The 15,959-nt window shown below is 38.4% G+C and overlaps 1 protein-coding gene across 1 annotated transcript in view; it reads right to left on the minus strand.

The window, feature by feature from the left end:
• Positions 1 to 15,959, minus strand: part of LOC122563138 (sortilin-like) — a 79,743-nt gene that overhangs the window by 22,220 nt on the left and 41,564 nt on the right. Inside the window, exons 7-11 of the mRNA XM_043716597.1 lie at positions 13,813 to 13,862; positions 11,583 to 11,710; positions 6,114 to 6,258; positions 4,498 to 4,653; positions 2,699 to 2,805 (exon numbers count right to left, since the gene is read on the minus strand). Of these exons, the coding sequence (XP_043572532.1) occupies positions 2,699 to 2,805; positions 4,498 to 4,653; positions 6,114 to 6,258; positions 11,583 to 11,710; positions 13,813 to 13,862 (586 nt within the window). The remainder of the gene's footprint in view (positions 1 to 2,698; positions 2,806 to 4,497; positions 4,654 to 6,113; positions 6,259 to 11,582; positions 11,711 to 13,812; positions 13,863 to 15,959) is intronic.

A 15,959-nucleotide genomic window follows, 5' to 3' on the forward strand; every position in this document is an offset into this window, starting at 1 on the left:
ATCAACACTATATAAAAAATATTAAAAATTAATCTGGAAGCATAGATGGAAAAGTTCATTCCAATTATGAAAGAAATACTCAAGATGGACAAAATATCAGATACACAAAAATCAGACTCCTGATCCTCTATTGTGATGTTGCCCTTGGGGTTAGTGGAGGGTTCTTCCAAAATGTTACAATTTTAAAAATGATTTCAAAGCCATTTTTAAATGTTTGCCTTTTTTTTCCCAAGTTGGTAGCTCCACTACCTTGATCTACACTATGTTACAGTAAACCCAAGAGGCTTACTGCATCCATCTAAAAGAGTATAATATGTAGGAGTAGATGGAGAATGTGTATTGCTGGGAAAGCACAGCAGGTCAGATCAGGAATGAGGCTTGTGGGCCGTGGCTGATCATTCCTGGTGAAGGGCTTACGACCGAAATGTCGATTCTCCTACTCCTTGGATGCTGCCTGACCTGCTTTGCTTTCCCAGCAACACACTCTTGACTCTGGATCACCAGCATCTGTGGTCCTCACTTTCTCCTAGGAGTAGATGTAGGCTGCTCAACCAGTGTTATCCTAACCGGGTGCCCCCTTAGTCTGAGACTGTCTCTTCTGGTCCTAATCTTTCCCCATCTACCCTGTCAGTTCCCCTAAGAAAATTAAATGTTGCAATACACTCACCTCTCATTCTTCTAAACTCCAATGACTACAGGCCCAACCTCCTCAGCCTCTCCTTAAAAGTGTTGGACCGGCGTGAACAAAATCAGAATTCACACAACACCAGGTTATAGTCCAACAGGTTTATTTGAAATCAGAAGCTTTCAGAGTGCTTCTCCTTTTTCAGGTGAAATGGAAGGAACAGCACACGCACACTCTTAATACCCACTCAGTTTAATACCCACTCAGTTTATTTTACTTTTGATTACTCGTAATTATCTCTCTCCCTTAATTATCACTTCACAGGGCATCCCTTCACTTGTTATTCAGCTTTGACATTTTATTCACACTGTTTGATACTTTTGATCATCTGTAATGACTGGGTATTCAGCCTGTTGATACTCCAACTCATTATTTATACTTACCTGCTGACACTCAATTACAGGGAATTATTTTGCCATTATTTTTTCACCTATATATTCTGTGTCTGCGCGGTTCCTTCCATTTCACCCAAAGGAGCAGAGCCCCGAAAGCTTGTGATTTCAAATAAACCTGCTGGACCACAACCTTATATTGTTAGACTTTGACTTTCTCCTTATTGGATAATCCCTCCATACTCGGGATTAACTTAATTACCTTCTAGTGACTGCCTCCAAAGCCAGTATATATTTCCTTAAATAATGGGATAAAAACTGTTCAGTCCTCCAAATGTGATCTAATTAGTACCTTGTTGTTTTAGCAATACTTGCCTCTTTTAATACTCCATTTGCTTTGAAATAAGGCCAACATATATTTTGCCTTCCCTATTACCTGAACTTGGATGCTTGGATACTAGAACTCCCAAATTCCAGTATCCTGTAGCTTTCTGCAGTCCTTCTCCATTTAAATAATATTCAGCTCCTCTATCCTGCCTGCCAAAGTCAATGAAACCATTTCCCAGCCACGCAATTATAATGACTCTCGTCTTGAGGTGAAAGAACATCTAGAGCCAAAGTACATCTGCAGAGGGCAGAAATCCTACATAACACTTACACTGTGTCGACACGTGTAGATCTGAACGGTTGAGCTTGTACTGTGGTTCAGTTATTATATGCTAGAAATGGCATACATGCAAATGCAATTAATTATCCAGAAACATGTAATGTTTCTACTTCGCAGTAGCAAGGCCTCAAGCAATCACCACCCTTTTTATCCTTCATATAATAAATTATTGTGGTTGTTTGAACTCTGATATTTCTCCTGATGAGTACAAGATAAAAAACTTCAAAAACTTCAGTAGTATGTGTTGTTTTTTTCCAATTATGGCAGAAAACCAGAATGTTCAGTGTCATCAGACTAGTACAAAGTACTAAAAGCCCAAAAGAGTAGGGATTTGAGCAGACAGAATATAAAACGCACAAAAAAGGAAATGCTAAGCAATTTAGCTAATTTCTCAAATAGTCAAGTTACACAGAAAAAAGTAATATTTTTGACAAAATTCATTGCAATGAAATTACTATAAAATATCTTTACTGTCACTAACTCCATGGCTTGGATTCCAACATTAAATACACAAGGCTCAGAAGCTGTAACAACTTAACATAAATTGCTTGTTCACTATAGAAAAATATTAAATCTTAAAAAGCAAGCCTGATAAAAGTTATTTTCATGCCAAGTGAACGGTAACTAAATCAAACTTGGGTTTCTGCTAAACTATCATTTTCAAATTGATTCAAAATGGCTTCAGGTGCACATAACACAAAAACGCTCAACTACATATCTTTCAGTGTGACTGCAATATTCTTTTCAGAGGCTCACTGAATATGTTACCTTGTATGGTGATGAAACGTCTGAAAATGAGCCTTCCAGCTCATCGAGCAAACCTACATCCTGATTGAGAGGAATTTTAGCACCACAGTGGTATTAACTATCTTATGTGCAAATGGCATTCATTTGAATCCAGTCAGAAGTTCCATTCAAATCGAAATAACTTTCGAAACCGCAATTGCTGTACACAGTGATAACTTTAGCAGAATGTCAAAATATTTGAGTTACATCAACACATCTTCTACTCACCTCATCTTTATTTTTAGCAGTAGAATCACAATCACTATTCTCTGGTTTCCTTAAGGGCTGCCACTCCCCTCCTCTGTCAAATGTAATAACAGACTGAACAGAACCATCTAAAAAATATTAAAACATGCTGTTAAATATAAATAGGGTAAGCTTTCCTGTGAACTTCTGAGAACTAAATTAGGTTAGCGGCAAATTCCAGCAATACCAATAAATTCCTAACTGAATCAGAACCTCTGACCAACAGCAAAATTCTCATTTATATAAACTCAACGGCATTTTCTGGCTCTTGACCAACCACACAACAAATTCGAAATGCTTACTTTAGCCAATGAGCCACAATTTGTTAAATCACAGAAGAAACGAAAGTAGTTCAGACTAGTGTGCATACGTGTGCTGGTGGTGACTAGAAGGTGACATCCATTCCTATTAAGGAAGTATCCATAAGAACCACTGTTTAGATTAATTAGATTAGATTCCCTACAGTGTGGAAACAAGCCATTCAGCCCAACAAGTCCACACCGACCCTCCCAGACCCATTTCCCTCTTACAAATGCACCTAACACTATTAGCAATTTAGCATGGCCAATTCACCTGACCTGCACATCTTTGGACTGTGGGAGGAAACCGGAGCACCCAGAGGAAACTCACGTAGACACAGGGAGAATGTGCAAACTCCACACAGTCACCCGAGGCTGGAATCGAACCTAGGACCCTGGTGCTGTGAGGTAGCAGTGCTACCAACTGAACCACTGTGTTTACAAACGTTGTATATGCCCTCCAAGCATTCAAATTAAGTTCTCAACATAACTGGTAAATACAAGATTGGCCACAGAACAACACTAAGCTATTCCATACAAATACCCAAACCTGTACCATATCAAAGAAATTAATCTAATCAGAAGCTACACTTAAATATCTTCAACACAAAATGATATTTATTTAAAGAGCCTTTTACTTCTTTGCCATATGTGTAAACAAAGTTCTTTGGCTATAGCTTCATAATTGTTATTCAGATGCAACATGGTTTTGCACAGTAATGGAATACCATTTTAGAAATGCAATACAGGTAGTTCTCCTAAAGCCATAGTTGCGTTCCAGCGAAACCTCTCAAAATAAAATCACCTAATGAAAATAATGGGGCCTATGGGACAAGTTGGGTTAGGGGCAGACCAGCAAAATATATCACTCACGATTGCTCAAAAATCACCCAAAAGTCTAACAGAAAGTATAGCACAGCCTGAATGAAGGTTGAAACCATATTTACAAACAAAACAAAAGTAAATTGAACACAATACATTTTTAAAAATGTAAGAAAGCTGTTCTCTATCCAGTTACTCTCACAGAAAGCTGTTCTTCGGCAGCTGACACCAGCGCACGCACAGGACAGCATGAAGACCAGAGCTCACATTGCGCACGCACAGAACTACGCAGAATCTTCTATACGTGCACAGAACAGCATGGAGACCAGTACTGACATTGTGCATGTGCAAACAGCAAGAACACCAGCACATGCGCAGAACGACGCAGAGATTTCGGTGTGCACATAATGAAGCAAACAAATCATCCCTGAAATCACTATTGCCAACCGAGGTAAGCATTCTCCAAAACACTGTTCCCAAATTCTTCAGCAACATTATAGCCAAATCGTGCTGCCAAAATGTGTGTAATCCCAGAACTACCTGTTCTGATAAATACCAAAAATATAATTTACTGTTTTCAATTCTACAAATTCTAAGTATTAATCAAAATGTTTTTCTAAAACAGATACAACTTTAAGAAATTCAAACTTGTATACTTACCTTCAGCAAGTACACTGGTAACATATACTCCACGCAATGAAGTGACATTTGTAAAATCTGTCTCGCCTCCTGTTGTCGTGTACAAATGCCTTGAGAGAGATTTGGAATATACTATTCCCCGATCATCTGAAACATAAATTGTTCCGAAGCCAGTATCTATTTGAGGTTGGGTGGGGGTGGATGTTGGAAAGAGAAGAAAACAAATCATTTTCATTAAGTATGCCTGACAGGGCAAAAGCTATTCTAGTTTATATTTGTTAAATAAAATGATTCATCATTGCTGCAGGAATCCTAAATCAAATTCAATACACCCCAATCCAATCTCAAATCTGCAGCAAGAAGAAAAGACAACATACAATCTTAGTTTTATGGAGATAGAAAATTCCTATTATAGAATGACCATCTATGATTCAGTATAACCATTGGAAAGGAAATCAAACATGCAAAGCCTAAACCAGCAACCAACTCAGAATGCCAAAAATTTGATAATATGCCCACTCCCTGTTGTTATCCTTCACTTTACTCAACACAGAACTTTTTTTAAAAACTGTAATTTCTTCCTCATGTGGTTCTGTTGTGAATATTCTACAGGTTTTTACATTTTTGTTCGAAGTTCTAATAGCCATGAGACCTGACATAATAAAATCACTCTTATCTATCGGCCAATTATGCGATTCAAGATATCAATGAAGATTTAGTATTGCTCTTCTGGAAGATTATTGCAATGAGTATTAAAACAACTTGCAATTATATAGCACTAACAATGCACAAATGTGTCTCAAGGCACATTACACAGAAATAGATAAAGGAGCTATAAGGAGATGAAAGTTTTAAATTAGAGGAAAGTGATTCAGACCAAACTTGCATGATCAATGTGCAGGACAGGAGATAGGGTGATATTTGGATGGATAACAGAAACATTATATTACGTTGTGGGGGAAATGGAAGATCATTCGGAAAATAAAGTTAGGAGATGTCAAAAATTAAAAGTTTCAATGAAAATACAATTTCCCTTTCAGAAAATCATGTTAGCTCTGCCTGATTATCCAAGAAATTTTCTTACTGGTTGGAATGCAGTCACACAAAAGTGTAAAGAGGATAGGAACTCAAAATCTCAGTCCAGGGTTGAATGAGGCATGCTGATTGTCTCTGGTTGAGCCAGAGACAATGGGTAGTAAGAAGTATTGAATCAGTGAATAGGGTGCAGAGGGTGAGGGCAATAACTTTAATCCTTCCAATATTTACTTGGATCCACTCAAGACTGAATGGGATACAAGCAACCTGACCACACAATGACAATCCAATAATGGCAGCTGAGCACTGTCAGTACCCAAGTAGAAGTAAATTCTTGTTTGTAGATAATGTCACCAAGAGACATCATGTTAATGAGATAAACAAGACAGCCAAAAGTTTAATGATTTTTAAATACTCCAAATTAAATCCACAAATAAAATAAAAAGGTTACAAGGGATGCCAAATTTGATCCCACGTTGTATTACATATTAACAAAAGAAATAATGGGGTTTAACAAATCCATGTAAAACAAGTAATCACAAATTTGAAAGTATGTTTTAACTCTATTACTTTTAAAATGAACATCCAGTTTTAAAACCTACCACCAGGGTCATCAACATGCATGAATACCATGTCATCATTTGCAGCCAGAATGGAGTAGAACTGTTCAGTGCTGACGTGAGGCAACTGTACCATATTCCAGGTGTCACCCATATCCAAGGACACATGGAGTGCTCTTAAACTGATCTATAAAACAATATAAATAAACAGCCATTTTCTAATCTCCAATGTTGAGAAAAATCTAAGGATAAGGTTTTTTTTTAATAATACATGTACGTTAAGGAAGCATCACAACTGGACTTTTTTAAAAAAAAAACTTCTTAGTTATCCAATCTGAAAGATAAACAACCAAGATGCACATACACTCATTCTCTCCAGCGGGGCTTCGGCTTTGCAAGTAAAATTCCTAAATGCTCCCAAAGTGCCAAATTATCCATATAACACATTGCACCTTATTGAAGTAGAGTCATTAAGCAATGTAATTTTGCTATCAGAAATATTAGTTAATAGACATTCATCCAGATCTACCATTTTTATTTGTTGGAGACTAGATGCATTTCCAAGTAACATCTTGGGACCCTATGTAAGTCCTGACTTGTTGCTCTTTGAGAGCGCTGACCAGGAAGTCTGAACCTCCCTTGTTCTCCAGGACCCTGTGTCAAAATTTCCAACTAGAGTCAGATACATGAGACAGTGGATGCACGTTTGCTCGCTGAGCTGGAAAGTTTGCTTTCAGACGTTTCGTCACCATACTTGATAATCACCACAGGAAATAATATCACCAACCCAAGGAAACCTAAACAAAAATAGGTTCACTAACAACAGTGCTTCACCAGAGGCTCACTGATGATATTACCTAGTATGGTGACGAAACATCTGAAAACGATCCTTCCAGCTCAGCGAGCAAACAGAATCTCAACCCGAGCTACAAATCTTCTCAAAACTCGCTAATATGAGACAGTTACACTATACTTACCTGGAAGGTCTCCTAGACACGTTAGATTATGTTAGTCTAACACGTGCATTACTGATCCTCATAATTACTCACACTGACCCTCCCTTCCCCAGTTACATTCATTCCAACTTAACTGAACCCCCAAACCACCTAAATACCCCTCCTGATGACATAATCACTCTTCTCAGCCCACCAATCCCACCCAGCACCCTACCAATTTATCCAGTTTACTTATTCATTAAGCAATTCCTAATATTGTGGCAGCTAGGGCCATAAAAAGGGATACATCCAGCCTATCCCTGGCACTACAACACTATGAAGAAGCTCCTTTAGAGGCACAGTGGTCTGTATTTATGGTGAAGCTAGGTTCAGAAGACAACAAAAAAGAAATGCAGAGCAGCATGTGGGCAAGCATATGTTCAGGATGAACTCTACTTTGTAGAATGCCGCTGGCTGACTAAGCACTTAACCAAAGGCATAAACAACAGTTTAATGCGGCTTTACATCATACTATAAATATACAAAAGGTCCCATATAAATAGAAAAATAATCCTGATCTCTTTTCTGACCAGCTAATGAAGAAATACTTAAGAAGGTAGCTCTCGAAATCACGGACACATTGGTAATCATTTTTCCAATGTTTGACCGATTCAGGATCAGTTCCTGTGGATTGGAGGGTGGCTAATGTTGTCCCACTTTTCAAGGGAGAGAGGGAGAGAGAAAAAGGAATTATAGACTGGTTAGCCTGGCGTCAGTGGTGGGAAAGATGCTGGTGTCAATTATAAAAGATGAAATTATGACTCATTTGGATAGCAGTAAGAGGATAGATCAGAGTCAGCATGGGTTTATGAAGAGGAAATTGCGCTTGACTAATCTTCTGGAATTTTTTGAGGATGTAACTATGAAGATGGACAAGGGAGAGCCAGTGGATGTAGTGTAGCTGGACTTTCAGAAAGCCTTTGATAAGGTCCCACACAGGAGATTAGTGAGCAAAATTAGGGCACGTAGTATTGGGGCAAGGTACTGACTTGGATTGAAAATTGGCTGACTGACAGGAAGCAAAGAGTTGTGATAAACAGGTCCCTTTCAGAATGGCAGGAAGTGACCAGTGGGGCACCACAAGATTCAGTGCTGGGACTGCAGCTGTTTACAATATACAGTAATGATATAAATGAAGGCATTAACAGTGACATTAGCAAATTTGCTGATGACACAAAGCTGGGTGGCAGGATGAAATGTGAGGAGGATGTTGAGAATACAGCATGACTTGGATAGGCTAGGTGAGTGGATGGATGTATGGCAGATGCAGTTTAATGTGGATAAATGCGTGGTTATCCACTTTCGTGGGAAGGACAGGAAGGCGATTACTATCTAAATGGAGTCAAGTTAGGTAAAGGGGAAGTACAACGAGATTTAGGTATAGTTGTACATCAGTCAATGAAAGCAAGCACGCATGTACATACAGCAGGCAGTGAAGAAAGCTCATGGCATGCTGACCTTCATAACATGAGGAATTGAGTATAAAAGCACAGAGGTCCTTCTGCAGCTGTACAGGGCCCTGGTGAGACTGCACCTGGAGTATTATGCACGGTTCTGGTCTCCAAATTTGAGGAAGGACATTCTAGCTATTGAGGGAGTGCAGCATAGGTTCACGAGGTCAATTCCCAGAATGGTAGGACTATCATATGTTGAAAGATTGAAACGACTGGGCTTGTATACACTCGAGTTTAGAAGGATGAGAGGGGATCTGATTGAGACATAAGATTATTGAAGGATTGGACACTCTGGGCTGGAGGAAGCATGTTTCCACTGATGGGTGAGTCCAGGACCAGAGGATATATGGAATATGGAATGCTCTGTTTCAGAAGGCAGTGGAGGCCAAGTCTCTGGAAAGAGATGGATAGAGCTCTTAAAGATAGTGGAATCAAAGGTTATGGGGATAGGACAGGAACAGGATACTGATTGTGAATGATCAGCCATGATCCTAATGAATGGTGGTGCTGGCTCTAAGGGCCAAATGGCCTACTCCTGTACCTATTGTCTATTGTTTATTGTCTAAATAAGTTTCTCTTTAAAAAGCAACTATCTAAGCCAATAATTGCTTTGGTTAAATTTCTACCCATGGATTTTTATTTATCAACAATTATCATTTGACAGTTGTGAAAGTTAATAATCAAACACACACTCAGCTACATCTTCGATTACAGACCCAAATTTTTATTTGCTTCACGTCTGGCTAAAACTTAAGATCAAGAAAGTTCCTTCTTAGGAATTCCAAAAGCAGAAAGGTTTTATCCCAATGAGTGATGCTATTTTATATTCACCTTCAATACATATTTTAAGACGAGGTAATTGCACAAGCAGCTTACTATCTAGAAAACATTTTGGAATCATATTAAAGCACTGATGATTTACTAGTCAAGATGACACAAAGTAACTGAACAACTGGAATTTGTGACAGGAAGCCTGATTGACTTGAAGATTAAATTCTTTAAGAAAGGACCAAAAGCAATGATAATTTTAAAGTTGCATTGCACTGAGGAAATTTTGCTTTTGATCAGTGTTATCTTGGTATATTAAATCTTCGGTAATTCTGGAAGAGGAGTACTGGATAAATAATGCGTTTACATTTGGCTATATCTGAATGCATACAATTAAAGTTAAATAAGTTGGTGCATATATAAACCCAAGTACTTGGTAAACAAAGAAGATTCGGAATCTTCTTCAACACTAATTTGATTCAGAATGAAAAATACAAGATATTCTTTCAAAGAAACATTTCATGCACAAAGTAGTATGCTACTCAGTTTTCCCAGCATTGCAACTTCTTGGCCATTAGCTGTTCAATGAGTCAAATTTGGTTTTGTAGTTTGAGGGCATATATATCTCGCCTGGCTCATAAAAAATTGAGTTTTAGGTCAAAAATCTAATTTTTAAAAAAATCAACAAACTGAAACTGGATCTCTCCATGAAAGCCACATTAAGCAATCTGGCTCTTTTGAACACTTAGTACTACAGACACAATGACATTCAGCTTGATTGAGACATAACTTCATAACCTAGATAGAAATGTAGGATATAAAATCTGGGAAGGTTTTATTTTCCCCCCTAAATATGCAATATCAGAAATTTCAAAGGTAGGGTTTCTTAAACCTAGTTTGTTTCTAGAGACCTGGGTTCAATTCCTGCCTCGGACAACTGTCTGTGTGGAGTTTGCACATTCTCCTCGTGTCTGCGTGGGTTACCTCCCACAGTCCAAAGATGTGCAGGTCAAGTGAATTGGCCATGCTAAATTGCCTGTAGTGTTTGGTGAAGGGGTAAATGGGTCTGGGTGGGTTGTTCTTCGGAGGGTCAGTATGGACTTGTTGGGTCGAAGGGCCTGTTTCCACACTGGAGAGAATCTAATCTAATCATATACATGGACAGAAATTGTCATGCAGATTAGAATATCATGACAATTTGATTACTTTCAATAAAATTCACAAAGCTGTCTCAAGTACTTTGAGCACCTTAAATTCAATTAAGTTGAGTGCATTAACTAAAAATGTTATTAGTTGCTTTAACAAAGATGTAAAACGTTAGTGCACAATTAGTATGAGAAAGAATTTAAATTAATGGATATTTTTCTTCAAATGTTACCATTGGAAATAAGTTTAGAATTTTATTCCTGCAAATAGAAGGATTATGAAGTACAAAAATATACAGTAAAATAAAACAAACTAACTCAGTTATGCTCTTCAGTTTTATTTGCCATAATTTCTATCAAATTAATTGGTGATATTATTTCAAACACCGGTTCAATTTAAATTTGAGATGTTCAGAGTGGAGATGACCTTCAAAATCTGCTCAATTACTGCCAGATAAATTCACTCCTCTCTACATCTGGCCTTCAGGCAATGATTGCTTACCACATGCAAGTCAGCATTACTTATTTTAAAAACTCAATAGGGAGCCTCTAGAGTACTATTTCAGATTACCCATTTACAGACAAACTCATTCTAATCCTATTCAATTACTATGTACAACAGGATTTGCTGATGAGCAAACAAGTGATCTAGCAGAAATTCCCTCCACAGATACCAAGTCAGGTCCAAAGGAAAATTACTTTTGCGACCAACCACATTTGTCATTAGCCAACCCAATATCGACCATCTATTTCCTCTGATGGAACATTAAACTCCATTTAGGGAATCAATTATTTTTCATTATTTGTAGCAAGAAAAGTTGATAGGTTGATTAAATAACTGGAGAGAAAAAGTACTATAGTTTGGCACTTATTAAATAGAAGTTCCTTGAAAAGTCATTATCAAGCTGCTTACACACTTCCTTGAAGCAATGACTTGGGAACAAACTACTTTCCACCACAGATTTATCACAGTAGGGGGGGGGGGGAGAGCAGAATAAGGAAGTAGTGATCCAGCTGGGTCTATGAGAGAATATTTGCTTTAATGTAAAGCTCCTTATGAGAATATATATTTTAATAATCTAACTGTAAAGCAATAGATTGTTCATGTGCTGATGTTTTGAAAATTGGTAAGTATCCATAAACCTTTACCTTATCAGTCATAACAGAAGCAAAGAGGAAATGCCCTCCTAATCCAAATGAATATATTTTTGATCCAATAGTTTTAAATGTTCTTCCAAAATCATCTGTCCTTTTAAGCTCCAAAAGGCCTCTTGCTGCTACAAAACAAAAATTACATTCTCATCATTTCCTATACCGACTGGAAACAGTGACCTTGAGAATAGAATAAAGGTTTTGAATTTGCCAAAACTTTAGACCCACATGCCCTGGAATAAAAAATCCTAATGTTTTCAGTCCCAGCTTGACTAAGCAAATACAACTCCAACAGTTGTTTTGCTACTTATCAACAGTTCAAAACCGAAATTACTGTATTTCTACTGAATGGGAAAGTATGTGGGATTAAAGGATATTGTAAGAGTTCACAGTTACCATAGCTAAGCAGCAAATAAAACAATGAACACTTCTAGTCAGCATTCACACACTAAAAGAAACAATATGCTTGCTTTTAATGCTTTCCAACATTGTTACTGGCATATTGTTAACATCTGTATGCACCATGGAATCGAAACTTCTTGCAAATATGGGCTCAAGAGTCCTGGCAACAAGTCCATATATTAAAAAGGTTACCTACTGCCTTTGTGAGTGGCACTCATGCATAGAAGTACCAGACCATTGTACATGCAACAGATGCAACAAAATTCAACACAGCAAGTACCATTTCTTTTCCCCACTGTTATGCACGGATATTTTATTAAAGAAAAGCAAATGCAAGCATCAATTGTTTAACAAATTTGACTTTTACATTACCAACTGTAGATAGTAACTTAATTTGTTCGGTCAGCCAAATTGAAATAAAAGTAAATGAAACGAGGACAAAGCAAGAAACTTGGTGATTACCTCATGATTACAAAGATCAAGGTTTTAAAATGCCTCAGTGTTTTGCTGAAGGTGCTCACATGCACGCAAGCATATGTGTAGGTCAGGATACTGTAACAGTAGTAATGGACTCAACGGTCACTAACACTGGAAAAGGTGATATCTTGTTTAAAATCAGTGAATCAAAAGTGTTAATGTAGACTGTTTGTCAACTCAATTTCAGATTGTCATAAAATTGCGCTGTGTAAGCCTGACACAGTTGATTAGATGCCGTAAAAGTAGTGAACAAGAGCAAGCTAAAGCAGAAAGTTCATTCAAAGCAAGAGATAAGCCTCTTTCTCAGGAGAGGTAAGAAATTTCTGGAGTTAATTGATCAAACCAAGGTGGAAAACATGAGGTGTTTGTGATGACTGTCAGTGGTCAAAACGAATATTTGCTGGAGACTGCACAATGTAAAAGTTTGAATGCACAGCTTCTTTGTGGGCGGCACGGTGGCACAGTGGTTAGCACTGCTGCCTCGCAGCGCCAGAGACCCGGGTTCAATTCCCGCCTCAGGCGACTGACTGTGTGGAGTTTGCACGTTCTCCCCGTGTCTGCGTGGGTTTCCTCCGGGTGCTCCGGTTTCCTCCCACAGTCCAAAGATGTGCTGGTCAGGTGAATTGGCCATGCTAAATTGCCCGTAGTGTTAGGTAAGGGGTAAATGTAGGGATATGGGTGGGTTACGCTTCGGCGGGTCGGTGTGGACTTGTTGGGCCGAAGGGCCTGTTTCCACACTGTAAAGTAATCTAATGTAAAGTAATCTAATCTAAAAAAAAAGAGTAAAGAATCTTTTCTCTCTCAGCACAATTAGTTAGCTCAGGAAGGTGCTGTTTAAGCAAAAACTGGATTTTCGGACAGAGCAGGCTGATCACCTGTTCTGCTCTGATCTTCAGAAAAGTCCATGCAAACAGATTCGTTTGTGGTTGTAAGCATTGCATTGCTAAGGTTTTTGCAATATTTCATGTAGCATACATTGGTTACATTCCAGTTTGTTAGAACTGCTTTGGGTTATTAGCATCAAAGAGTAAACCTGATGGATCAGTGAATGTGTGAATAAATACTTATGGATACCTGTAGCATATGATCTGTAGACCCTTCATCCATATATTTTTCATAGATGTGGTAAATTACATTAATAAAACTAAATCCCTACAAATTTCTGCAGTTGCAAGAAAAATTAAGCAAAGACTTCAAATTAAATTTAAGTGATACCAAGTATCAAAGATAAACCTTAAATAAAAACTTGTAATCAAATAACAATCCCATGTGCTCTTCCTAAAAACACTGAAATGTAAGACATTTATTTTTTGTTCAATACAAAAGTACAAGTGTTGATATAACTTACTACAAGACCCATTCGGGTGGGTCGTGAAGAAAATTGTGTCATTTTGTCCCCTAAAGTAAAGCAAAAGAAGAACAATCAATGGATAGCAATGTTTGTGACCATCATATAAAATACGTGTGGATGATGGGGGTGGGGGAAGGTGGAGCAAGAAGGGTAGGAAAGAGGAACACTTTCAAAAACAACATACAAAATGATAAATGATGATTTAATATGGTCAAACATTACTAAAAACCTGTTCGCAGGCAATAAATAATGCACAAATATACTTCAGCAGTTCAATACATTTTACTTTCAATCTCAAAAGGTGAATGTTGTTACTAAGTGGTGTCGCTGATGTTATCTTTTTACCATCGTTTGAGTGAATCTGCTAAATCAGAAGAAATATTGCTGGCATCTTGAGGCCAGTATTCATCCTCAACTAATAGCAAAAGAAATTCTGTTTTCCTTTACAAGATTGGCCAAAGAACCTTGGCCTTGTTGAACATTAAATTAAGGTTAAGTTCAATTTTTAAGCAGTGTCGTAGCTCACTGCAATTATTTGGATTCAAAATAAGCATTATATGGAACTGAAAACACTAACTCTGTTTCTCAAAGGGATCAAAGGGTACGTAAAGAAAAAAGAAAACTGGGTACTGATTGGGTCAACGATGATTACACTGAATGCTAGAGTATGCTCAAAGGGCCAACCCCTGTACATATTATGTTTCTCTCTTCACTGATACTGCCAGACTGGCTAAGTTTTTCAGCACAGTCTAACCTAGGAAAAATCATACAATTGGTCATGGAAAAGGATAGACCAGATCGAAAAGTTGAAGTTCTAAACTGGAGAAAGGCCAATTTTGACGGTATTAGACAAGAACTTTCGAAAGCCGATTGGAGGCAGATGTTCGCAGGTAAAGGGACGGCTGGAAAATGGGAAGCCTTCAGAAATGAGATAACAAGAATCCAGAGAAAGTATATTCCTGTCAAGGTGAAAGGGAAGGCTAGTAGTTTTAGGGAATGCTGGATGACTAAAGAAATTGAGGTGGAAATGTGTTGCTGGAAAAGCGCAGCAGGTCAGGCAGCATCCAGGGAACAGGAGAATCGACGTTTCGGGCATAAGCCCTTCTTCAGGAATGACTAAACTAAAGAAATTGAGGGTTTGGTTAAGAAAAAGAAGGAAGCATATGTCAGGCATAGACAGGATGGATCGATTGAATCCTTATCAGAGTATAAAGGAAGGAGTATACTTAAGAGGGAAATCAGGAGGGCAAAAAGGGGACATGAGATAGCTTGGCAAATAGAATTAAGGAGAATCCAAACGGTTTTTACAAATATATTAAGGACAAAAGGGTAACTAGGGAGAGAATAGGGCCCCTCAGAGATCAGCAAGGTGTCCTCTGTGTGGAGCCACAGAAAATGGGGGAGATACTAAATGAATATTTTGCATCAGTATTTATTGTAGAAAATGATATGGAAGATATAGACTGTAGGGAAATAGATGGTGACATCTTGCAAAGTGTCCAGATTACAGAGGAGGAAGTGCTGGATGTCTTGAAATGGTTAAAGGTGGATAAATCCCAGGACCTGATCAGGTGTACCCAAGAACTCTGTGGGAAGCTAGAGTAGTGATTGCTGAGTCTCTTGCTGAGATATTTGTATCATCGATAGTCACAGGTGAGGTGCCGGAAGACTGGAGGTTGGCAAATGTGGTGCCACTGTTTAAGAAGGGCGGTAAAGACAAGCCAGGGAACTAGTCCGGAACAATAGTCCGGTGAGCCTGACCTCCATGGTGGGCAAGTTGTTGGAGGGAATCCTAAGGGACAGAATGTACATGTATTTGGAAAGGCAAGGACTGATTAGGGATAATCAACATGGTTTTGTGCGTGGGAAATCTCACAAACTTGATTGAGTTTTTTGATGAAGTACCAAAGATGATTGATGAGGGCAGAGCAGAAGATGTGATCTATATAGACTTCAGTAAGGCATTCGACAAGGTTCCCCATGGGAGACTGATTAGCAAGGTTAGATATCATGGAATACAGGGATAACTAGCCATTTGGATACAGAACTGGCTCAAAGGTAGAAGACAGAGGGTGGTGGTGGAGGGTTGTTTTTCAGACTGGAGGCCTGTGACCAGTGGAGTGCCACAAGGATCGGTGCTGGGT

Source organism: Chiloscyllium plagiosum, chromosome 26 (genome assembly GCF_004010195.1).
Source record: "Chiloscyllium plagiosum isolate BGI_BamShark_2017 chromosome 26, ASM401019v2, whole genome shotgun sequence".
Classification (NCBI taxonomy): domain Eukaryota; kingdom Metazoa; phylum Chordata; class Chondrichthyes; order Orectolobiformes; family Hemiscylliidae; genus Chiloscyllium; species Chiloscyllium plagiosum.